The sequence below is a fragment of the Platichthys flesus genome, chromosome 8 (assembly GCF_949316205.1).
Source record: "Platichthys flesus chromosome 8, fPlaFle2.1, whole genome shotgun sequence".
Lineage (NCBI taxonomy): Eukaryota > Metazoa > Chordata > Actinopteri > Pleuronectiformes > Pleuronectidae > Platichthys > Platichthys flesus.
This window is the reverse complement of record NC_084952.1, coordinates 4,807,962-4,833,246: the sequence shown is the minus strand read 5'-3', so window position 1 is coordinate 4,833,246 and position 25,285 is coordinate 4,807,962. Positions and strand designations below refer to the sequence as shown.

At 45.5% G+C, this 25,285-nt stretch overlaps 1 protein-coding gene across 1 annotated transcript in view; it reads right to left on the bottom strand.

Moving 5' to 3' along the window:
* The window catches only part of si:dkey-237h12.3 (teneurin-3), a 140,045-nt gene that overhangs the window by 34,239 nt on the left and 80,521 nt on the right, over window positions 1-25,285 (bottom strand). The window contains exons 7-18 of the mRNA XM_062393972.1: window positions 24,773-24,983; window positions 23,617-23,718; window positions 21,739-21,933; window positions 20,443-20,643; window positions 14,679-14,864; window positions 11,564-11,584; window positions 11,085-11,105; window positions 9,852-9,998; window positions 9,093-9,309; window positions 4,209-4,328; window positions 1,849-2,110; window positions 136-403 (exon numbers count right to left, since the gene is read on the bottom strand). Coding sequence (XP_062249956.1) covers window positions 136-403; window positions 1,849-2,110; window positions 4,209-4,328; window positions 9,093-9,309; window positions 9,852-9,998; window positions 11,085-11,105; window positions 11,564-11,584; window positions 14,679-14,864; window positions 20,443-20,643; window positions 21,739-21,933; window positions 23,617-23,718; window positions 24,773-24,983 — 1,951 coding nt within the window. The remainder of the gene's footprint in view (window positions 1-135; window positions 404-1,848; window positions 2,111-4,208; window positions 4,329-9,092; window positions 9,310-9,851; window positions 9,999-11,084; window positions 11,106-11,563; window positions 11,585-14,678; window positions 14,865-20,442; window positions 20,644-21,738; window positions 21,934-23,616; window positions 23,719-24,772; window positions 24,984-25,285) is intronic.

Sequence of the window (25,285 nt, the reverse complement as noted above, 5' to 3'; positions counted from 1 at the left end):
CTCTTCAAATAAAAAGGGAGAATCAATATTCACAGGTTCAACCAGGGTTCATCGCCTGAAGGTAGCTCAAGCATCTGACAATGAACCCATGCTTACACAACAGTCTTTAGTCGGCACGTCGCAGTGGGAACTCACCCACAGCCTCCGCCAGGCCAAAGACCTTCTGGTTGTAGGCGTCTGTTTTGTCCCAGATGAAGGTGTAGGAGAGGTCGGGGAACGCAGGGAAGGACTTCTGGAACTGACGGCCCATGACGGCCACCATCAGGTGGACCTTCATCAGGCCAAAGGGGAGACGCTCCGGGGTCAGGAGCACCTTGAGGATGGGCTTGTAGCCAGCTGCCCTGGAGCTCAGGTAGACCAGGTTGAGGTCACTGCCTGGTATGGCCACTTGCTCGTGGAGGACCTGAGGATTTTAATTAGCAGTCAGGCTGGTGCCAAATACACAGAGGGAGGTGTCCACTTCACAGGAGCAACAGGAGTTTGCTGGTATTTAATGGAGAGGAAGATTGTAATTACAGTAGATTATATGAAATGCTAAAGGGATTTCAAGCTACACTATGTAACGTCCCCTCAGCTACAGCGCCCCCTGCAGCCACACAGGGTTATTCATTCTCTTGGGCTCAGTTTCCAGGTAATTAAGTGATTTACATTTTGGGAGAAAACAAAAGTCTGAGGATCTTTCAACCGGAGCTCTGACTGCGTGGTCGCTGAACCGAAACACAACTGAACGTTGGATATTACCCATGATCCCCGGCTTTCCTGAACTGCGGCTATAACAAATACACCCAGACTCCCTTTAGAATTCTTGATATTTTTAAAAAGTGTAGAGAAAAATGTTTAATGACTTCCAAGTCTCTTTGACTGATGTAAGGTTCGGCATCGCTCTTGAACTTGCTTGGCCCGATTCTGGTAATTTAAGCGGCGGCTCACAGGCGATCGGTCACCAAAGTTACACAGAGCAAGAACCGGCGCTCAGGGTGAAGAGTGGGAAATGAGCGAGGCACCGCTTCCTCTATTCCAAGTCAGTGAACCGTCAAGCTCATTTTGAAGCTGCTATTTTAAGGTGTAACAGTTGCATAGTGTTGCTTTATTGAACAGAACCATTAATGTCATGTACGAGAAAGGGTTGTTAGGTGTTGAACTCACACATACAGACTGTTATATTCTACACAGTACAGTCAAACCTGATGAATTTGTGTTGAGTAGCAAAGTATTAGAACTAAGTTCCTTCATATGCCCAAACCCTATTAGCTCGTATGCAAATTGAGCTGAAACCTCCACGGGCAATTAATTCATTCTTTGTTAGCTGAGAAAGCCAAGGAACTTTTTACATGACAAACTCTAAGTGTGGAAAAGTTAGACTCTTTTATTTATTTTTTTTACTGTAGAGTTATAGTTCAAGTCCAAGTCCAAGCTTTATTTTCTCCCCCCAGAAATGTTTTGGTTGAACCGGCGACAGCTTCACTGTCACATTTTGCATTTGGGGATTTTTTTAACTCTGACTGGAGCCAAATGGAAAGAAACCAAATTCCTGAGGCATGTAACCTCCATGTGGTTTGCTCCCAGAATTTATCAGTGTTGCTGTGAGACAATTTATGGGCTTAGCATTTGGGGAGAAGCCTGAATTCAATCGAAGCTCAAAGGCAAACAAAGCCAGGGAAGCCATGGTGAAAGGAAGATAACAGCATTATCGTGACTTCTTTATTTGTGTGTTCACGTCAGTAAATCTTCTAATGTTGGGATCAAACACGGGTTAAACTATTGAAGTCCTTCATTCCGAGGAGCAAATGTGGAATTGACAGTAAACGCCATTGCCACGTGACGCCTGTGTCCCCTGTGCAGACTCACCTGCGTCTCGGGGATGATGGGACTGTCCTCTGGGGACGTCTTGTACAAGGTGGAGAGGGGCGTGGCCACGATGAGCGGGTGGGGTCTGAACAAGCCGGTCAGGTAGCAGCTTGGGATGTCGTTCTCCTCCCGCTTCATCACCACCGTGTCCATCACGTGGAACACGTTCCAGGGCAGCCACACGGTGCGGTGCAGCGTGGGGAACGGGGCGCGCTCGTAACTCAGCGTCAAGGAAGCGCCGCCGTTGGCCAAGAGGTCGAACCTTGACAAATGATCATGACAATGTAAACACAAACAGGAAGTAATCGGATAAACAGCTTATTTATGGGCTATAGATATGGTAGATGCAGAGGATTCCTGGCTGATCTGGTGACATGTGGTGCGATGACAAGTAGCTGGAGTAACTGCTGAGAACATGGTGTCAACCATCGATCCATTATCTGTACCACTTGATCTTTGTGGGCTGCTGGAGCAAATCCCAGCTGACTTTGGGGCGAGAGGCGGGAAACACCAGGTCGCCAGAGGTCAACATACAGAGGCCTTCAAACCATTCATGCTCACGTTCACACCTACAGTCGATATAGAGTCAAAGGAACCCAACTCCAAGCTGCAGGTCTCCAGCCTGAGGGAGAAGCTGGAGAAGAAACCTACGCAGCAGACATGGTAACACTGTGACATCCAAATCCCAATTTAGAAACAATAACTTTGTAAACAAGTTGTTAGAACAGGTCCTTCAACGGGCACTTAGATTGTAAATCGTTTTTTTGTATCACTCATTCGAGCCTCCAAGAAATCAGTGTGTGCACATGAATAAATATGCAAACAGTAAATAAAGGGGACAACGCTGTGAACTACAACGTCTGAGTTGATATGAGCACTTCTGCCTCTGCACCACAGTGTCTCTCTTAAGGATGTCACATTTCCACATCTCGGTAATTGGTTCTTTCAGACGGGGATAATGGCCAAACTGTAAACTGTAATAATTGTATAATTTAACTTTAAGTGCAAAGCAGCAGAGTAAATAATGATTTCAACCCTGAGCCTGACAAAGCTTCTTTTTTTTTTCTTTTCTACTGAACAGAGAACTTTGCTCTTCCCTCCGTGGAGCCTGCACATATTATTATCATTCACTGAGTCTAATTTATGACTTTTGTTCAGCCAGGCATATCGTAAGAAGACACTCTCTGGTTGAATCTGGTTTGGAGTGTTGAGTCTGGGGACTTTTCTCTGGTGAAATGGTTTTAATTAGTACATTACTCAGGGAAAAGTTACTGGTTTGGAAATGAAGGCAGAGTCTTTGAAGTGCTGCTCTATATATCCGGCGAGCTCCACTACCCAGGGGGTAAAGCATCCGTGTGGTGACATTGCATGTGCAGAAACACACACTCTTAGCGGATTTGAAGCCTTTTTTTGCACGTGGCCCGTGCACGCGCCTGCACCCAGAACGACACACGGACACACACGGACACACACTTCCAAGCTGTGCAGCTGACCTAAAACAGCTTCCTTCTCGAGCTGCCCAAAGTGGAGGGAGCACACAGCTGCAAGAGGCCATGCTTTGAAGCCCCCCCCCCCCAACACACTGAGCCGATCTGTTGGCTAACCAAGTGTGATTATCCCCGAACCATTTATCACGCTCCTTGTCAGAAGAGTTACGGGGCGGAATATCAGAAGGAATCTGCTAATCCTCAGATATCTGGGGACCTAAGGATTGTACTTCATAACAACAGCTGAACAATTCTCTGACACTCACAGGGCTTACGTTTCCACACCACTGACTCATAAACACGACCTCTGTACGCCGGCGCTCTGGTTCACCATCTCTGTGGAGCATCTACAAAATAGAGGCTCCAACCCGAAAACGACCCCCCCCCCCTCCCCTCCTGCAAAACGGGTGACACACGATTGTCTTGTATGTATTTGCACTCCCATTATTAAGGAGCCGTCTGTGGTAATAGCCGGAGAAGGTCAGACAGTAATCTCATGTTTTACTACACTGCAGGCAGATTGATTCCACCCGCGCTGATTCAATGCATTTTAAACAGCCTGGTTCAAAATGGCCTCCACCGCGGTGACATTTGCATGAGGAATTGTTCTAGGGCACAATGTGCTGCCGTTTGGATTTATTTTGAACGCCTTTTCTGGAGAAGAGCCAGGACGACCCTCCTGGACAGCTTTTAAAACATGTTTTCCCCGCACTAGTCCGGGGACAGCAGAGGAATCGTTGCAAGGGCAAAGGTCGAGCCTTGAGGCGGAGACGCGGCTCGTGTGTATTTGTGGAACCGGTGATGATGGATGCAGATGGATCCTCGTCTCTCCCCTGCACCTACGGACACATCTGCACACAGGGACTTGCTTACATGCCATCTTGCCGGGTGACGGTGTAGCCGAACTCCGGGTAGTGCAGGAAAGACACGTTGACTCCAATCAGCGGCGTCCCGTCTCCGGTGAGGACCTGACCCCGGATGACCGACGCCAGGCTGTGTGGGCAAACAAACAAACACAGGAAGGGCTGAGTAAACAAACAATGGCAGCTGGCATCAGCGAGCGGTTAAAGCATCAACGCTGCTAACAACGGCCCTCTCTCTGCCAGCGGGGGCAGCGGCGAGGTATGATTTACTGACCGTTACGGGCACACACATGTCAGTGGCTGTTATTCATGAAAATGGCACCTCACACTGCACCCCCCCCTCCGCCTGTGTACTGCTGTTAAAGGCCCCGTAATTCAGAGAGATGAGCTTTTCAAGACATCAAGGACTGAGCAGATTTTGCATAATCTTGCACATGTATTGCAGCATTTATGTTCTTCGAGTACACTGAAGTGAGGCCAATTTCTCCCCCCCCCCTCCTCTCGCTCGCCCTTCTATTTCTATTAAACCTGTTATTATTGTGTTATTAAAACAACATACAAACAATGTATAGCTCTCAGGACATGTCCCTTTGTAAAAAAGAACAGTGGGCATGAAAACGGGAAGAAATGCTGGAGCCAACATGAAATACACACACACAGTTAAATGATCAGACTGATGAGGAAAGTCAACGTGGTTAATGAAGTGTGCAGTAAACTCAGCAGCAGGCGTATCACATGAGGTTAATGAGTGAAACAGCCACAGCCTCGTTATCACCCTGACCTCGCTGAATTCACAGTTTCCCCCGAAATTGTATTTTTGAGAGGACGTGATCCAAGTGTGATTATTCTTTGCAAGTACTTTTATTTCCACAGAAAATAAGAAAAAAAAAAAAAAAGAGCCTTTTGTCAGTGTCACAGTCGAGTCTTGTGCTCGCCGGTGTGATGAATCTCTGTGGCGATACCTGTGATGAGAGATAATATATCAACAGGGATTGTGCTGGAACAAGCTCTTCAGCTCGGCTACAGATTTTCCTGTTGATGTGAGAAGTTGCAAAGCTCGGCGGCCGACGTGTCAAGAGCCACTTTACAGAAGCTCCGAACAACAGGATGGAGGCTGGAGGCAAACTGTCACAAAGAGAGAGAGAGAGAAGGGGGGGGGCAACACGGCGATAGAAAAGAATCGCCACGGCAGTTCGGAGAGGCGTAGCCATGAACAGAGCAGATGTGGAAAGAAAATGCGTCTTGAATGTAAAAAGGTTTTTTGTTGGTTTTGAAGGTGGTCTCTCTTTGTAGAGACGAAAAACTCTCTCACCTTGTTTTTGTGCCATCACACCTGGTGGCTGCTTTATATAACCCACCTCCCACCACCGGCCATAGAGCAGCACCACCACGGCAGGCGGCTCTGGGTTAAATAACACCTCTATACTAGGAAGTCCAGCATGGGAGACCATTACTCACAGCCTGTCCCCACCCACCCAGATCCACCCCCCATACCCCCATGCTGGAAAATGGATTTACTTCTCGTCTAAAGACTTCTCCACCTCCAGCCTCCCCCCCCACCCTCTCTCGCTCTCATCAGAAAAACTGCATTTTCCTCCTGACATGTTTTTGCTTCATAAATCACAGACATGCGAGGTTCATACATGATTAAAGCCCCGGATATCGTCAGCGATTATTCAACCCGACTGCTGGGCCTCTCCCGTAACACTTTGCCCCAAAGCGGCTTCTCCTTCGCCTCGAGTGTGAAGTCATATTTAAAGTCAGTTGTTTGAAAGTAAGTAGGGGAGACGCGGCGATATTTCTCCATCCACATTTAATCATAACCCACTTTTCAACCGAGCCGAGCAGAATTTTTTTTTAAAGTGTCCCCTCTGTATTTGTCACCGGTCGGCCAAAATATGTCTTGTTCTGGCCGCTTTATCTCCCAGGGTCATTACGTATATGAGGCGAGGACGCTCATCACCTTCACCCTCCTCTTTATCCCCCCCCCCCCGCTGCACGCCTGATTCAACCGTCTCCCATCCTTTATTTACCGGCTCGGGGAGCAAGGCCACTTAAGGGCCGCGGCGAGGGTTCACTCTTTCTCTTCCCTGTGTCTCTATCAATCTTTCGAGAGGCAGACGGATGCAAGAAGAGCCGAATCCCCCCCCCCCCCACACACACACACACACCCGAACAAACGGCGAGTTGCACCACCTGCTGAGACCCCAGATATGAATCGCACAATTCATGCATTCTTATCTGTCATTGTCTCACGCAGCGGCTGTGGAGGAAAAACACCATCTGAAAACCCACTGGGAGACGAGTGCGGGGACATGCGATACGGCTGGAGGACTGGTGGCGTTGTTGTTTCGGGGGGGGGGGGGGGTCGAAGAGGTGTAGAAAACCACAACACATGTTTTATTCCCGGTGCGACGCGGGGGACAGGTTTACTGCCGGGGTTCTGAAACCTGACCGCACGCCGAAACCCCGCTCACTTCTTCCTGGCTTTACACTTTGTCTTCTCCAATAGAGAAGGAGGGAAGTGACCTCTAAGTGTTTCCCGTCCCTTCACCGGCAGACATCAGATCCCCCCCGCGAGGAGGCGGCGCAGCCACCACCGCCTGTTGGAAGTCTGGATGCTCCGCCGGCATCCTTCCAGTGCTTCAAAGACCTTTTTATAATGTATACTCTGCAAAGGCTGTCATAAATTATTCACCTTATACCCCTCAAATGAATGTTTGAAAAATATGGGTCTCGTTGAACAAACTCTGCCACTCCTGAAAATCTTCCTCTCGATGTGACTTCTTCATCCGGCAATCATCTCATGTGTGTGTGTGTGTGTGTGTGTGTGTGTGTGTGTGACACGCGTGTGCTGACGAGCCACGCCTCTAACTCGACCACGTTAAGCGCTGCGTTCGATTCCCGAGCTTCCAAAAAGGTGGTTAGACGACAAAACTATAACTTCTACAAAAAAAAGATGAAAAAGCCAAATGAATATTTTGAGCAAGAGAGCTAATGCCACTGCCAGACATGAAATCGACAGTAAGCTGAAGACAATGAGGACGAGGATTACTGAGAACCCGGCTGGGGGGGAATCGCCTCTTTCTATATTTTCAGTAAAGCATGCTATTTACATAAGGATTACTTTAAACTATTGGAGGAAAATATTCCCAAAGCCTTCTGCACACAGTTGGCAATCACTTTCCTCTCCATCACTCACAGAACAAACTCTGCCCGTGGTTCTGAACAAAGTGTGGATGTGCACTTGGGTGAGAACTAGAACCTCTCTCCTCGGTTTGCACAGGGACGTGTCCTGGTTGTCCTGGAACTGGATAATGTCTCCGTTTCCTTTTGGGCAACATTTTAATTGACTTCTTTACCTTGGATTAACACCTCTAACTTGAATTCTTAAAGAAGAAGCTCGACAAGATTCACGATCAAGAACTGTACTTTACCTCCTAAATAATGATGGGTGTGTTTTGGCCACAACATACAATTAACCAATCAGAGAGCCGTCTCCAGGCTCGTTGTGAGCCCGCCTCCGTAGGCGTATATTACTCTCTTCATCATGTTCCCCTGCAATAACAATGACACGCTAACAAGTGCTGCTGCTTTAAGACGCGGCTGACAGCCTCTTGTTTTAAGATCAACTCGCCCATGGACGCAAGTGGTATTTAAATAACGCAATGGAAAATCACCACCTCGTTACTCTAAAACTAGAAAAGTCACTTGCCAGCATTGCCAGATTCATGAAAATTATCATTTAGTGTGCGATAATTTCGCCCTCTGTACAATGCACAACGAGTAATATCAATAATGTCAATATTTCCATCTTTTAGACAAGGTGTAGTGTAGTAAAATATTTCAGTGTTTATGGATCATGCTCATCTCATGTGACAGCTTCCCAGCCAATGCTAATTCCTCTTAATATGCGTTTTATAAAAGTAATATTTATTTATAATCAATCTTATGTATTGTAACTAAATTACGAGCCTCTATGATGCGTGGTAATCTCCCATCAGGGCAACGCAGAGTGTAAACATGATTATAGGAGCCACACTGGCTGCTCTGAGAGAGTTTACCCAGCAATGATTTCCGTTAACATCAGCATGTTTTTAAGCCGTTATTAAACTGAGCATCCTCACATTGTTTCTAATGTGTTTGCGTGCTGAGATTTGCTAATGAGCTCTAACCCCAAAACACGTCGGGCTGCAGGAGAGTTTTTCATTTATACCAGTGAATCTGCATTTTTACACCCATGTCGGTCCAGACTCATAATACTGAGTGAATGTGGTTCTAATGAGTTCAAGGACATTTTGACCAACAAGTTCATCTTTGAGTTTCTGCCAAATTTTGAAAAAATATCCAAAAGCTGATCCTGAGAGACTGAAATTCATGAGGCATAGGTCACGCTGATGTTGAACTTTGACCTCTCACCTCCAAAAGTCTAATCAGGTCATTCTTAAGTGTAAATAAATGTCTGTGGCAGATGCAGTTAAATTCCATCGTCGATAAATCCCATCCACATAACAGGAGGTCACACTGACGTTGCATTGCGACGTTGAAACTCCAAAAACTAAAAGTCAGAATGAACGTTTCTAGCAAATGTGCAGGGATTCGCTCAATTTGTGCAGGAGATAGCTTCAGACTCGGATGTGAAGGGATGAACCCAGAACCCGATGCCTCCAGCTACAGAAGTCTGTGTCGCGGAGGCATAATGAAGCTTGCGGCAGTGAGACCAGATAAACACACTCGCTGGTGTAACTGCAAAGACAAAGGGAAGTGAGATTGTTTGACGTTTCAGAGTGGCTGCACAAACATCGGTGCCTCTCCCCAGCCGCTAATGAGACAGCAAACAGCCGACGTGATCCAAATAATTAAGAAGCTGTCAGAGCTTCATTAAGCCACTTGCCTGCCGTTGAACGGGTTATCCCAGGGTATCACGTGACTGCCGCTGGGACCAATCAGAAAGCTGACGCGGTCGTAGAAGCCCTTGGACGTGGGCTGGCCGGCTGAGCTCTGGCCCTGGCCCGCGATGGAGGTGGGGTCAGGCGAGCCGCGACAGTAGGTCTGACCCTGGCAGGAGATCTGAGCGCAGCAGTCCGGGTCCATGCAGTCCACGAGGCCGTCTGGAAAAACAAGAGACAGGGGGGGGGGTGAAGCTGTGTTGACCTGGATGTGTTCGGGTCTGACTAAAGAAACAAGTGAGCATCTCCATTACTGTGTCGGGCTTGGAACATGGACCCCAGTTCATTAAAGTGACAGCAGAGATCCTGACTTGACATGAAAGTATTAACTATTCAAAAAAAAGTGCGTCGCCTCATATGAACCTCAGAAGTTCTGGGCTTGTTGGTCGGTTTGAGGAGCAGCCAATCAGAAATCCAGAGTTGTTAATACATAGTCTCCAGTAGAATTCATAATTGATCTCCTGTATATTTTAAAGCAGAGTTTTTAACAATCTGCTCCGCCGCAGCATTTGCATATTCTTTCCAGAGATGTTTTATGTATGATTGATTTGTTTTGTTTGTTTGCTCTGTCACTGAGGAGCCACATCAAAGCCAATTTACTGTCTGCCACAATAAGCGATGCGCACACAAGTTCCTTTCTTGTTTAGTTTTTTTTCTTCCAGGAGCTAAAAGACTATTTGTACCAGGCTTTTATTTCTTCCTACCTCCCTCGTTATCCTTGCCATCTGAGCAGAGCGTTTCGGTCGCTACATCGCATCCCAGCCCTCGCCATCCTGACTGACAGATGCAGTGCCAGACATTCTGATCCAGGACGCACCTTCCGTTGTTGTTGCACAGCCCGGGGCAGCCGTCTGTCAACACATCATGTACGTGTCAAACAGCAGAGCAAATCAGAACGAGGCCGTGAGGGGGAGAAGAGGAAGAGGAAGAGGAAGAGGGATGGTGGGTGGGTGGGAGGAAGAGTTGGAGGAGAAGAGGGGGGGTATTACAGATTGGACAGAGGCAGATTGGAAGAAGGACAGTGCTGAGTGAACATACAGGTACGATACACCTCTGACAGGACTGGGGGGGTGGGGTGGGGGATGTGGAGGAGGGTGTGAGGAGATACGGTCGTTTCACATGAGTTTCAGGAGCTTCGTCAAAAAAAGTGAAATGTATGAGATCCGGAAAAGAAAGAGGAGAAAAGGAAGAGGGGAAAACCGGCTGTTTCAGAAGTTAACAGGCCAGACCTGGAGGTTTTTGGTGTTAAATCCGAGTTTGAGTGATTCCTTTTGAGCTCCCTGGCACAGTGGAGTTGATTCTCTTTGGCTTTTGGGTTCGAGATTGATACAAAAAAAAGAAAAAAACATTCTCCCTGATCTCCGAGCGGCTGGAAACCAGTGGCATGTCTCGGAAAAAGTGGGAGGGGCCCATTGCAGATGTTAGAAAAACACTCATGTGAAGTAACAGCAACATCAAAAGGAAAACAGGGTGGGGGGGAGGGAGGGAGGTATGTGAATAGGAGGAGAAGAACAGGGACGATCGAGAGTCATCACAGATAAAACAGAGCCCTGGCTGCCAGATCGCATTCCTGCTGATAGTGAGGGGGGGGGGGGGTGAAGACATGGGTAGCCCCAAAGAAAACAAAGAAACAAGGACTGAACCACACCAGTTGGGGGCGTTGAAATCTGGAAGACACACTGAATTCAGACAGGGGGGGGGGGGGGGGTGGAGTCTGTGTTGAGACGGACAGGAGATGAGGGGACATATCGGTGGGGGGGGGGGTGGGTTGAGCAGGATCACAGCGGAGACATTATGATCGACTGGGACATAGAACAGGTGTAAATACGCCGTGCTAGGAAAGACAAAGAACAGGGAGGGATTGCTTGTGGCAATCTCCCTGGGAGGAGGGGGTGGTGTGTGGAGGGGGGTGGGGGGGTGGTAGTGGTTCAATTTACCTTTATATCCTATCTTGACTGCTCCTATTACACGAGCCGAGGAAAGGGAAACATTTGGAAAAGAAAATTACTTATCTCCGAGCTAAGACTGACAAACACATTCTACTTATTGCTACTTACAGGGAGCATAAGAACAAAAAGAGGAAGAAGAAGTGGAATCGGACATGAAGCTGATGTACCTGCCAACTTTTGTTTATTTATGCGGAGAAGGAGCCGTGCAGGGTTTTATTTTTTTGTGGATTCTGCCCTAATTTCAATCTGTCAGCCGTTTTGAGCTGAGCAGCTAGTGCTAAGCATGAGCGACAGGATGTGGCTGATATTACTGCAGGAGAAGAAAGCTGCAAGCTCGCCCATTGTTTCATAACTGAGGTCATAAATAATAAAAAAGATGTTCTGCTGGATCAGGAAATCAAAAAAAAAAAAATCAAAACAATCCTGCATCTAGAGTGTAAATCTCAAGCAAAGATTTAGTTTTTTACCTGATACTCTGGAATCCAGGGCTATACATGTAAGCCGCGAGGGAGTCGGAGAGACAGATACAGACATGAGATAGAAAAGAGTTAGTCAAGGGAAAACAAACAGGACAATACAAGAGGGGAAACTGATTAGAGAGGGAGAGAGAGAGAAGCTGCTGATTTTAAAATAAAAAAAAGACCCTCCTCAAGCAGTTTATACAATCGTCTGTCACTTTCCCATTGATCTGTGCAGAGATTCTTTATAAACAGTCTTTGGTGCAGAGGTAAAACTTTGCGCTCATCCCACCTGGTTCATGTGCAATGGAGTTTTTAAAGTCAATGTTTGGATTTGCTTTATAACTGTTCACATGTGTGTTTGTGGCTTTTATACAGGTTTGAATAATTTTCTTTGCTGGTGTTATATCTTTGAATTTCATGTTTCATGTTTTTAGCCTAAATGTTCCACTGTTTGAAGAACAGTTACTTCATTTACTTTGCATTTGGCTGCAACGCTGTTTACCCCTGAAACTCCAGAAGGGTTTTGTGGACTCAAACACTTCACCCACCACCTCCATCGGCAAAGAGGTGAGTCGATAATTAGTAAATATCATTTTTGGGTGAAATATCCCTTTAAGCAGTCGACACAATCCTCGGATCCGAGTTTGCAACTTTTCAAAATGAAAGCTTTGTGATTCCGCTCAGTGTAAAGCGTAACAGCAACGAAATGAACATTGTGCTTTTACTTTGAAGATTATTTGGTAAAGAGGAAGTGATTCAATCGTCTATCTGAGGACAGAAGAAGACATGTTCAGCTGGTTCCACAGACTGAAGACTCACTGTCTGTCTCTTAAATCGTATTAATATTGAAGGTACTGAACTTGATGGACGGCTTGTGAGACACGAGAGCCACATACAGACAGAGCAAAGAATCAGAGGTAGATTAGATTCATGGTTAAGGGAGAAAAATGAACTGTTTGAAAAAAGTTCAAGAGTTGAGTTGTTAATTTAAACTGGGAGTGATTAATCAGAATAATAGATGATAATCATTCTCTCTCTTTCCCGTAAAAAAAAAAGCGCCTCGGATGGTGATTACACTTCTCTCCATAGGAGGCAACATAAATAAATTCAGCATCTCCAGCTCCAGTAAAATATTCATTGTTAACACTCTCCATCTGCTTTGGTTAGCCGGAGCCCGACAGGAGGACGGCAGCCCTGCTCTGGATATCTGAGTGTTTTCAGACTGTGTGAGCCACTTTCATCTGGGCATGCTTCAAAACATTCTACTGTCTGCTTGTCAGGAGCCATGTCGTCTCACCCTCGCTCTAATGTGAACGCATCATGAAGCACAGTACTAAAGTCCTTCCTCTTTTTGTTGTTGTTGTTGTTGTTGTTGTATGTTTTTTTTTCTTTCAATTTCGCAGGCATCACCACTTCAGTGATTTCCACAGCTGCACGGCGGCGGCGGCACATTAACAGCGAATCAAAAAACACCTTTGTGGTAAACTGTGGTGCTGAGAAAGCGGTCGACAGCGGGTTAAGGCCTGCATATAAAACAGGATCTCGACGCGTGGGACAAAAGAACGGCCGAGGAAGTCCTCTATTCAAGCTTTGGCCGTGTAACGTGATTAGAAGGCGCTTTGTGCAAGTGGCAGTCATTCAGGGTTTGAAAGACTAAATAAGCTTCTCGGCTCTCCCAAGAAAAAGGTAAAACGCGATCGCCTATTCATCGCCGTGGCCTCCAAAACATGGAGTTACTTTCCCGACGGGGGGCTCGAGGAGGAGGAGGAGGAGGAGGAGGAGAGAAGGAGAAAATGGAGGGCGAGCAGTTTGCCCAGAGGAGGGAGGGATTACTGCGATCAGGAATGTGACCCCGCCGTCAACCCTCTCCCTCGCAATCTCCGCCCCCCCCGGAGAGGGATCTGCCTCCAACGAGAGGAGGTGGAGGAGGAGAGGGCTTGTAAATACATAATTGGGGTTTGATGGTTTTGGAGTGCGAGATCTTTGTTTCTCAGAGATGAGGTCGCCATCGAGAGGTTTGTGATGACACTCGGGGAAACGCGGCTGGACGAGGCGTGTCAGGGTTTAACCACAGGACCTTTGACGGGGGGGCGCGGTGTCGAGGAGGTGGGAGCTAAAGGTCGATAGAAAGTGACGTCTCAGAAGTCATTATTCTCACTAATGCCGGTTGAAGCACCGCCATCTCACAAAAATGATATTCCAAAGAGGCCTAGCCGTGGCTTTTCAGCTCCCTACACACCTGCCCTTGACTCGCTAATACAGGAGCATCACTTCAGCAGTCTAAAAGGTTGAATATCTAAATGGATGATAGAAAATATTACAAAGTTGCTGTGAGCTGTTGCAGAAAGGACAGGATTTAGACAGGAGGGAAGGAAACCAAAGATCACTCGGCTGAAAGCAAGGTGGATTCACATTTTCCTGACTCCTTTCTGTGGAATAGATGCTTTAAAATGTATTTTAGAAGCTGTTTGATGTGAGATTACTTTTAGTTTGATTATCTCTATTGAGAGAAGTGAATATTGATTTTAACCCATGACCATCTGCCCCAAAACAACATTTCGTGAGGATGTGTGAGTCTAGAGGCAACATTTGCTTGTAGAAAAGGAAAAACTGGAATGTTTATTTGTCATGTTTGTTTATATTTATGGAAGGAATAACATTCAAAGGCTTGATTTAATGAAAACTAGAAGTTTTCCACAAAACTGAATGGCCCAGATAAAACAGATGGGACGAGGGCCAGATAAGAAAATGCTAAATTCTGGCCTGGACCAAGAAAAAGGGGCAGATCAAGGATATTTAAATATTATTTTTTTCTTTAAAGCCAAATAGATATCTTGTTTGACATTTTTTACCAATTTCTAAAGGAATAAATCCTGGATCTTAATGATTCACTTGGTGCGGCTGGATTGAAGTTGTGGTCGTAAGGAAAGCTTGTTAGGAATCAAGAGGCAGCAACAGATCTGTGTCCTGAAGCCGGATTCAAAACACTGACACTCACACTGACACTCTCTGCCATTTTTAGCCTGTCCATGAATGAACTTCCTGTACTCAGTGCCCTTCTGTCAAGTGTGTGTAGGTGTACAACGCTGTGTGTGTGTGTGTGTGCGTCACTGCGGCTCACCGATGGTGCAGTGTTCACCCGTCCAGCCCTGGTGGCAGTCACACTTGCCCTCTCGGCAGACTCCGTGGTCGATGCAGCGTGGGTGACAGTCCCTCTGCTCACATTCTGGTCCTGTCCAGCCTTCCTCGCAGTGACACATCCCGCTGATGCATGAGCCGTGGGGACCACAGTCCACCACACACACCTCTGTCGGGGGGGTGGGGTGTGTGGGGGGGGGGAGAAAAGGCCAAAGAGACATGAAGCTTCCGTTTCGGGAAAAGCAAACTTTTTGCCGGAATATTTTGTATGTATTTTTTCATTTTGCAAAAGATTGATGCGTCTGCCAGTGAAGAGAAATGCTCTGATGTTTGCTGAGACGTGTTGGTTTCTTTAGTCATGAGGCAACAACTGCAGTGTGAGATAATATTTCATCAAAAGAGGCTGAAAATGACTGTCATCTATTAAAGGAAAGTTTCCGCGGCATCATTTCACATGGAAAATATCATAATTTACTGCTTCCTCTCCTGCTTTATGGATCTCAACGGATTTGTCTTGTACGCAATTCAGTTTTTGAATAAGGGTCGTCTGGGACACAGTTGACGTGAAGTGATGGAGCATTGAAAACTCTGATGAAACAGAATTGTCAATCAACTTTTAATCAGACGCCATTTTACTTAGACACAAAATTTATAATTAAGATAAAAAGGGAAACATAAAAAGGGGACAACCTTTAAATATTATCATGTTAATCACCATATATATCCTGGTGTTATCAATACTGTGAGTTCAGGCTACAGGCTGTATATAAAGATGGTCGACATGTCTCCAATCCCTCCAACTGTTCAGATGTAAAGCCAAAGTATCCAAGATGCACAGTAGTATGCTAATGACAATTTGGAATGTGGAATTGAACCAATTACTTTAGTCAGTGGACAACCCTCTCTACCTCCTGACCAACCAATCATATCAGAGAAATTAACACCTGGGAATATACCAGTGTGATAAGAACAAAAAATGACAGAAACCATGTTTGAGTTTTTAGTCTCTTTTAGTTTGCCCTGTGTCCCGCCCACTAACATGGAGCAGGTGGGTGGGTTTTATGACTTTATGACAAATGGCTTCACTTTCGGGGACACGCCCGCTCCCTGGAAAGTGAAGCCAAAGGGGCCTGATCTTTATATTCAGTCAATGGTTCGGAGAATAATAAAGAGCCTTAAATTCTCAGCGCTTGACATTTAATGTGTAAATTCTGTTCCGTGTAACACAGAGAGAAACAGCAGCGGCTCCTCCGAGGGCAGTGAATCCAGTTTAAAAGGAGCCTGTGTTCAAATGCACATCGAGGGGATAAATCTCAATGTGCTGCATCAAAAAGAAACAGTTTACATGTATTTCATGTCAAAAGAAATTCTGAACGACTTTAATTTAGCTTTATCGTCAGTGCTGCAACCAGAGTCTGAGCATCTGAGCTGCTTATCACACTAAATGTGAGTAAACTGAGTAATTACAGTGGAATAATAGTGAAGGAGTTCTTGCAGAGGCCATTTTAATTTCTCACGAGTGCAGAAGCCGTAAAAAATATGAAACCAAAGCCACCGTCGCCGGGAATGAAAAGTCGAAACTCACAAGAACAAGAACAATAAGGCACAGCAATTAGCTCGGTCTGAAACCTTCTGCGGCAACTCGTTTTCAGCTTTTTGACATGTTCTGAAAGCTCATTTGCATCGAGCACACGGGCGGACGGCAGCGAGGGGCCGTGGGTTTGAACAGCTTCTCAGTCTGAGCTCAATATGTTTTCCTGGAGTGCCCGAGCAGCTGTGAGTCTGCAGCTACGTTCAGAAAAGTAAAAAAACTCAGATGATTAAACCCACGGGTGGTAAAGTAAATCAGGCTGTACGAGGCTAAAACTGCCGCTCGACAAGCTGCGGCCGCTCTCGTGCGAGGAAGGGAAATGTTCATTCGCTGGGACCGAGAGTTTCTATCAAAAGCCTGTGAACCAGAGGAGCCGCGACAATAGCCATCAGAGAGCCGGAGGAAAGTAGCTGAAGTACGTCCTCAAACGCTAAGAGACTGGAAGCTGCAGGATGCTTATGGAACCACTTCACTGGAAAGTTTCTGACTCTTTGACAAACTTCGGTCGGGGGAAAGCAAATTAGCCAAAGAGACACGGAACAAGTCATGGATGAAATATGTACAGATTTGACTCATGTATTTTAGATTATTTTCTACCACTGCTTCACTCTCATCCCGTCTATCGAGGCCCTCCTCTCTCGCCGCCTGTTTCCAGCTCTGTGAATAGAGTTTTCCTTCGATTGAGAGACCTTGGATGCTTCTGATTAAGTCGAGCCGACACTGTAGAATATTAAGCGCTCCTCTGGAGGGTAGTCATTAGATTCCAAAGGGATACCTCCTTCCCATAGAATCCATGCAATCAATTTTTCATTAGTGCAAAAGTGTTTATCTGCCTTTAACATGCCCCTGACTCGCGCTGGATAGGGGCTGTGTGTGGTCGATGCATGCTGCGCGCTTGTTAATTAAAGTTTATTTAATTGAAGAAGAGCTGCAGCCTTCATTAAGAAGGAACCCTCCCCTCCGCCCAGGTGGGTTAACTCCCCGACTTTCAGACGGCGTCGAGGCCGGACACGTCAGTTCTGCTATCGACCGGCCCGAGACGTCTCGCTGAGTGAGACGCTTGTGTCCGGAATATCGAAAAGATTTAACTGAATAACAACTCGCAGGACACTAGAGAAAGAACTGAAGGAACTGTTCACCAAAACAATCATTCTTTCTTTGGGATCCGACCAAACAGGCCGCCTGCTGCTTTTAAAGGTCTGCACGTGCATCTATCACATCACAAGATCCATCAAGCCTCCTTAAGCTTTAATTCTTCAATTAAATTTCAGCCAAGAGGAATTTATTGGAGGGCTTCTGAACCGACAGAAACAAACTGCAACTCCGGCTTTTTAAATGTTCGACCCGTGTGCTTGAGTCCACTCGGGGTGTTTTCTTCTCCCTCTGGGTTTCGACACAGAGAGAAGGAATCTATTCTGCTAAAAAAATCCAGTGCATAAATTACCAGTATCTCAGGGAAAGATAACAGATGGGAGGGGTCGGCCTCTGAACTAACATGTCATCTACCTGTGTCCAAAGGCAAAGTCCCTGAATACAAAGCAGGTGATGAATGAAGAGGCTCTGCACCGAGGGAACACACGATTGTCTCCTCTCCTCTAGATATATAAATTACCGGGAGAAATTAGAGCACGAGCCATATGGACGTTTGGGCCTATAGCTATATCGTCTAATATAAATGTAAAAAAAGGAAAATGGCAATGAAGATGTTATTAAGCTCTTATGACAAAGACATTTAACTGATGCTTGATATTTTACAGATGATCATTATCATACAATTGACAATAAAATGGAGATGTAACATTATCCATTTTGCATTGTTTCTTTAGAAAGTTCACTTTTGAAATAAAAGACGTGCGAGGTCACACAACCTCTGTCGTTTCCTCTGTCGTTCCCACACGTTCTACAGGTGTTGATTACTAAACTTTGGTGGTGTGATGCCCCCATGGGTTGGATTTATTTATTCTGAGACATAATGAGGCTGTGACGTTCAGGTTCAAAATGTCGGCAGCCAAATCCTACTGAGTCACAGTGCAGGGGTTTGCGTGATAATGGACATGTGATGGGGACGAGGCTCATTAATCCACATGAGTTAGATGAAGAGGGAAATGATCTCAGGTCTCGTGACTGAAACCACAGACTGAGTTTTCTTATTCAACCGTCTCTGGTGAACATGGAGTGTTAAAGCTCACAGAATGCACGAGGAGGATACGAGTGTCGGCGCAGAATGAGGTTTTGCCATCGCTCCTTTATTTAGTTCTACGTCCCTCTCAGAGCCTGAGTGACTCGTGGATATCAGAAGTCAGCATCTGTCGCCTCACACCCCTGAAAGTGTCTGAGTGTCACCCTGTGTGCTGGCATGGCCGGAAGCAGGATATTGTGTTTGGGAGCGTGTGTGTGTCTGTGTGTGTCTGTGTGCATGGAGAGATTTTCCCATCACTTATTGGAATTAATACTTTGAAGGGCATCTCCACATGATTACCTTTAGAAGCCGATGGGCCAAAAAGATATCTCCGCACATTATAGAGATATAGAGACAATCTACAGCTGATATAATTAATATAATAAATGACTCTCCAACATATGATGTCAGAAAATCACGTCATGTCCAGAGATGAATGTTTTCCAGGTTTCTCTGCATCTTATCAAACTATAGACACAACCTAGGGCTTATATAGATCAAATTTTAAATTCATCATAGTCGAGTTATGTCATCGTGAAGTCATATAGTGAAGTAATAAGAACAGACACCATCAACCAATCATTCATCATCCTATATTATAAATGACATCATGATGTTGCTAATAACAGATTAAATTATTACAAAATAACGTGCGTGGGAACATCTCCCCTCAGAGGCCTTTTTAATGTTTCCTTTACACTTTGTTTCATGTTGTCACTTCCGATTACTTAGTTTTACCAAATTTTCAGAATAACTGAGACCCTTTAATGCATCTTGGTGAGTTTGAGACATTTATACTTGATGTTCTCATCAGGATAATTGATCCAATTTGTTTAGATATGATTCAAAGTTTCAAATGTGCTTAATGCAAAGACATGAACATCCCAATACTTCCTCGTCATCGTAACTGTCTTTCACACCAAAGTAAAGCTTCCCTGGACGTGATATAGGAGGCGATTAACCTACAGCTTATAAGACATAGTGCTGACAGGCCTGTAACATACAGCCCATCACTCACTGGATGGACCACATCAGTCACTCAGGCTTCCATTCATCATCTCTGGTGCACGTGCACACACACGCATGCACACACACACAAACACACACACACACACACACACACCTGAGAAAACACGAGGAAAATACCGATCAGACTGTCGATACTATCCTCAGAGTTAAGTTTAAGATTGAGACACGTTCATGTGAGAAGACAAATTGTGACTAAATCTAAATGTTCACCAAAGACATACATTCACCAGAGATGATGAATTACCTCAAGTCATTCAAAAACCAGCACATACATCACATCCTGTGAGTTTATCTTGTGTTTTGAGTTGTGTATCTACTTAATATGTATGAGTCTTAAAGAGGCGGCTACATGTTGACATGTTGTGGAATAAATAAAATAAAACAACTCCTCGTTACAGAGACTCAAACTCCATCTGCAGAAAACAGTGAAAAAAGATGTTGCAGACGTGAACCGGCTGTTTGAACGGAGTCAGTGGAGCAGATCAAAAAACTGCACTAATGCATCAATACATTAATAAATCAATCACAGACCTCAAATGAAAGATTACAGCTTCAAGTAGCTTAATATGCCTTTTAATTCATTTAAAGCCAAAGTGTAATGTGTATATTTTCTATTAATTTATTCCAATAAACAAAGAGCGTCTGCAATCTGAATATTTATAAACATATTAGAGCTGAAAACAATTTGTCGATGAATTTATTTGTGAGTTAAGTGTTTAAGTCTTTTCAATTTTTGAGTTAACAAACCAAATTGAATCTTTTTATCAAGCAATATAAAGATTTTCTCACCATTTGTTCGACATTTAATTAAACAAATGGATGATAGAGACGTAATTTAATGAATTAATAATGGAAAGGATTGCAGTTGGAGCTTGAAACCCGACAGAGAGTGGACACAGTGGACACAGTGGTTGTGAGAGGTGGAGAGACAGTGAGACGGGTTCTGACCTATGGAGCAGTCGGCGCCCGTCCAGTTGGCCTCGCAGACGCAGGTCCCCGAGTCCGTGTTGAAGGTGCCGTGACTGGAGCACTGCTCGGGACAAGTGCTCTTCAGGATCTCGCAGCTGATGCCGCCCCAGCCCGGGTTACAGTGGCACTCACCGTGATGACAGGCGCCGTGACCGGAGCACGCCGGGTCCACACAGTCCACTGAGGACACACAGCGAGGGCGACAGCCCTGTCAGTTTACCACGAGCACACAGCCTATCAAACCTCCTTATTTACCTCGGCCGCTGAAACACCGCCACCGGCCAAATATCCCATTTGGAGGGGAAGTGCTCCGGTGCCAGATGATGGCCGGTGAGCTGCAGCCTCGCATTTTGTGCCTCGTTTCATTGGTAGTCATTTCCTACCCTATATTCAACTTATCTCCCGTGTGGTGCATTACAGTGTACTTCCAACACACTGAAAGCATAATTACGCCCCATTACAGGCATGAGGAAAGGAGCCCAATTAGAGTCTAGACACACATAATCAATTACTATTAACAATTTACAGATCAACTCGCTGATATAGGTTCATAATTGGCAATTATGAGCAACATAATCAACCCATTACTAACAAGGGGAACATTTTGTGACAATGTTATTGTGCTTCCTCTGGAGCTGATTGCTCTGTGCATTTCACTATCTGCCTGGACACCGGTATTGATTATTGAGCCGAACCTATTTGTCGCCCCGGAGCTCTCGTGTGCAACACACTGAAGCTCCTCATGCCAACGTTTCCCCAACGATTTCCCTTTAAAAAAAAACACACAATATTCTCATTGAGCGAACTCAATATCCTTTTACACGTGAGGTCAGCGACCTGCACGTGTAAATCTGAGCTGATAATTGCCTTTTGTCTGCGCGGGGATCAATAACGTTAAATGAGCTGAAGTGAAGGGGGGGGGGGGCGGACCCTCCTCAATAAAGGAATAAAGGAACAGATGTCATTGTTGGGAATCGATTTCAACACGGTGTCTTCAGCTGGGGCACATTCCGGCAGGTGCCTGCATCAATGGGCACCGAGCAATCAGTTCCAGTCTGCGCCCTCGTGTGGTCTCGACTCCGACGCGTCGCTTAATTGATACACACGGTGTCAATAACAACATCCAGAGCATTACCTGCTCAGCGGAGTTGAAAACAGCGATTGTCTCACCGACGCACCGAGTCGATTCCCCGCCCCCCCCCCGAGCTCAAACAGAAGCAAGTTGCGATCTAACTGCTTCAAGCCCGACGGGGATGAAGCAGTTTTTCTTTCTACCTTGTTCACAGTTGGAACCCTTGTGGCCCTTGTTGCACACACAGCTGCCTGCCACGCACAGGCCGTGCCCCCCGCACTGCGGATCGATGCACTGGGCGGAGGGAACGTCACACTCGGTGCCCTTCCAGCCGCTGTAGCACTGGCAGCGCCCCCTGGTGTACTGGCCGTTGCCGCTGCACAGGACGGGACAGGAGGCTGAGGAGAGAGAGAAACGAGATGTCGGGGGTCCATCTGTGCTTTTTTCTTAAACGGAGGTAAAACGTTTAAATAAATCCAATTAAAAATTATTCATAAGAAAGTTCACACTGTCAGGTCCATATTTTGATTCAACATGACAAAATTCACCTATTTTACAACTTTCTCTGCGACATTGTGGAGATTCTTTTTCAAAACGTTCTGATTTATCCCCTTTACAAACCTCTCGCTCCATTATAATGGAGATGAGCCGTTTCTAACAGGAGTTCCTCCCTTGTTCCTCGCTGCATTTCAAAGAAACACGTTCCAACTGTTTTCAAAAGGACATATTTTTGGTTTCAAGGTGGTTTTAACAAACGTTGTGGCTGAGCAGGAAAAACTAGTTCCTGAGGTCGAGACAGATATTGACAGTTATAAAAACCTGATCAAAGTAAATCAGCCACTTTTAATTGTGCTTGATTGTAATATGTTTTGTCGTCATTTCTATTTGTGTATTTGTATACTTGTGTCCGCATTTTTTACTCATACTGTGTCGGTCTCATGTTCTTTTTCTTTTATTTCTTGTATTTTTACTGTACCATATTTTGTATGGTTAAAACAAAAGTTTGATAATGTGATCTGTCCCTTTCAAACAAACACGTCTACCTGTGTTGATGAATACATGTACACACAGTACACAATGTACACACAGTTCTCTGTCAATGTTGACACCGTCTCTAAATTCCCTCAAACAAAACATTTTGACATTTCACTGGCGACTGCCTGGAGACCTGTTGGCTGACACATCTATCAGTCCCAGTTCATCTGCAATAAACCATCATACTGGCTGATATATATATATATATACGGTCCAGGAGATTTATTGGTCCAGCTCTGCCAAACACAGTTTGAGGGGGAATATGAGTGATTTTTCTTTTTTTTCTAATCTTTGAGCGAAAAAACAAAACTCCATCCGTCGTCCTTTTGTTCTGATGGAGCAGGAAAACTTTAGAAACATAAAACTTGACATTCTCAGCACACAAGTAGAAATGAGGCTCATCTTAATGGGTCCTGTTGTCAAGCTTCTACTGTTCCCTTTTCAGGTAAAACAACACAAACTACATTTAAAGCTATTCATTTGCAATACAAACACAATTTAATATCAGTATTATTATTTTTAGAAATAGGCATCAGCAAGTCTGTAAATCTATGTTCTGATCTGATGTCAGGTCTTTGAAATGTATTTGATTAACTCGGATAAAACCGGAATTGTTCTTTTCCCAGAAACCTCTCTTTCTTTGCCGACTCCAAAACCAGCAGGTGCACTTTACAGCCAGTGGCCGGTGCAGTTTGAAGAGCAGCACTCCGGAGGATATTGTGTATTGTTAGATCTATTCATTGGTAATAATTAAGTTCTATGACGTTCATTCTCTCTATTAAATTTGTTTTTCTAAGGGTTTGACCTGAGCCAGGACATAAAGCTATGAAAAACTTAATAAACTGCATAATAAATACACCAGTATTGCATCTGTACTCCGTTTTGGACGATACACTAAGTCCAGATATCAGAATCAGTATCTTAGAAGGTAAAATGCTATCGGAAAATCTCCCGGAGAAAGATATTTTTAAAACTATGCGGTCAACTCACCCTTTCAAATCATGTACAGAACGGACAGAACAGGAAGAGAAGAGCTTTATAATTACCTCTGGAGCAGTAGGGCCCGATGAATCCTGGGAAGCAGTGACAGGATCCCGCCACGCACTCTCCGTTCCCGTAGCAGTTGTGCGTGCACTCCATGACCGACTCTGTGGGCGCAGCGGTTACAATATATTAGAGTCACATTATACCAAAATCCCACAGTACAGTTTTAAAAAAAAAAGAAATTCTGCCAGAGATATCCCAACTTTTCTCCCCCCCCCACCCCACCCGCTGCATAACTCTGAGCTCTCTAAGCATCTCTTATCTGAAGCGCTGGAATCAGGCACGGCATATATCTACAGCTGTTTGTCCACGTGCCACTAAGGTCTAAGCTTCCAGAACAGGCAAGCTGCTGCCCGACTCCTTCCATCTGAGCCATGCTAAGCAGAAGCCACACAGGCATTTCATATGAGACCCAGTAATTCCATTTCCTTGACACAATTCCCCCCCCCCAACAACCCCCTGAATGACTGATCATGCCCAACACAAGCCGTGCGATCTCCCGAGTGTTTACAGCTCCAATCCCCTCTGAGTTGAAGTTAATCTGACACATCCTACAGACAGATCTCGTGTCCATTCAACAGACCGCTGCTCATAAAGGGCGCCCCCCCCCCCCCCGAAAGACCCGGGCCCCTCATTTTGATCGGCGTTAAGAGGGCAAACTTTTTTGTTATTGCTCAGGCGTGTATTGGATGTTCAATTGAGCCCGGGCGGTGGACCCAGGCAATTTTGACCCCCCCACACATCGATACCTTCATCTTCGTGGAGCCGGATCAATGGAACTCCCCGAAGGAAACAGAAAAATATGAAATAAATAAAAAGCCCTTAACTCAACCTTAGTGTTTCTGCCGGCTCAAAAACCCACAAGGAAATTTCACAACACTGAGGAGGTTGTTAGGCGGGATGGATCAATGCCGTGTATGGTCTGGTGATATAGTGTCGAGCACAATAATCCACAACCCTCAGGTGAGAACCTAGATCTGCCTCCTGGGGGGGGCGGTGGGTGGGGGGGGCAAAGTTTGAAAAGCTCAGCTTGTTTGTACGGCTGCCACAATTTCCCAACAATCTTTGTGGTTGTCCTTTCGGGCCCAGCTGAAATTAAAATCTCCCAAACATGTCATTACACATCATTCCAATCAGACTCATCATTTGTCCTCGTACCCTGGATGATGGTGTTGTAGGACACCGCCTCCACGCTGCGTCCATCGTTGTAAAACGCCAGGTGCCACACCCCCGAGTCCAGGTACTGGATGAATCCGGCCTGGTGGACGGTGACCGGGTGATCCAGCCGCGCCCTCGTGTCCAGCTCGCTCAGACTCCGGTGCTCCTTGGCGATGAGCCGGCTGCCGTCCAGCAGCTCCACAAAGTCGTACTGCAACACAAACCACAGCAGGCGGAGCGGATTCAAGCAGATGCAGACGACAGGTTGTTTTTAATGTGGGTGTAATTGAATCAGACGGTGAAGAGGAGAGAGAGTTCAGGAAGTTTAGATTTTCTTTCTGCTCCACTGGTGATTTTTTCCTCACGGCCCGAGAGGAAAAGAATCGTCAAAGTTGTGATTCAAGACACAAACCACAGCCGGTTGTGTACAAAGCAAATATTGGAGTATAACAAATGTTGGTTTTTCTGTGACAGTTTTTTTATTTTATTTTTATGGGGTTGACAGATGTTGTT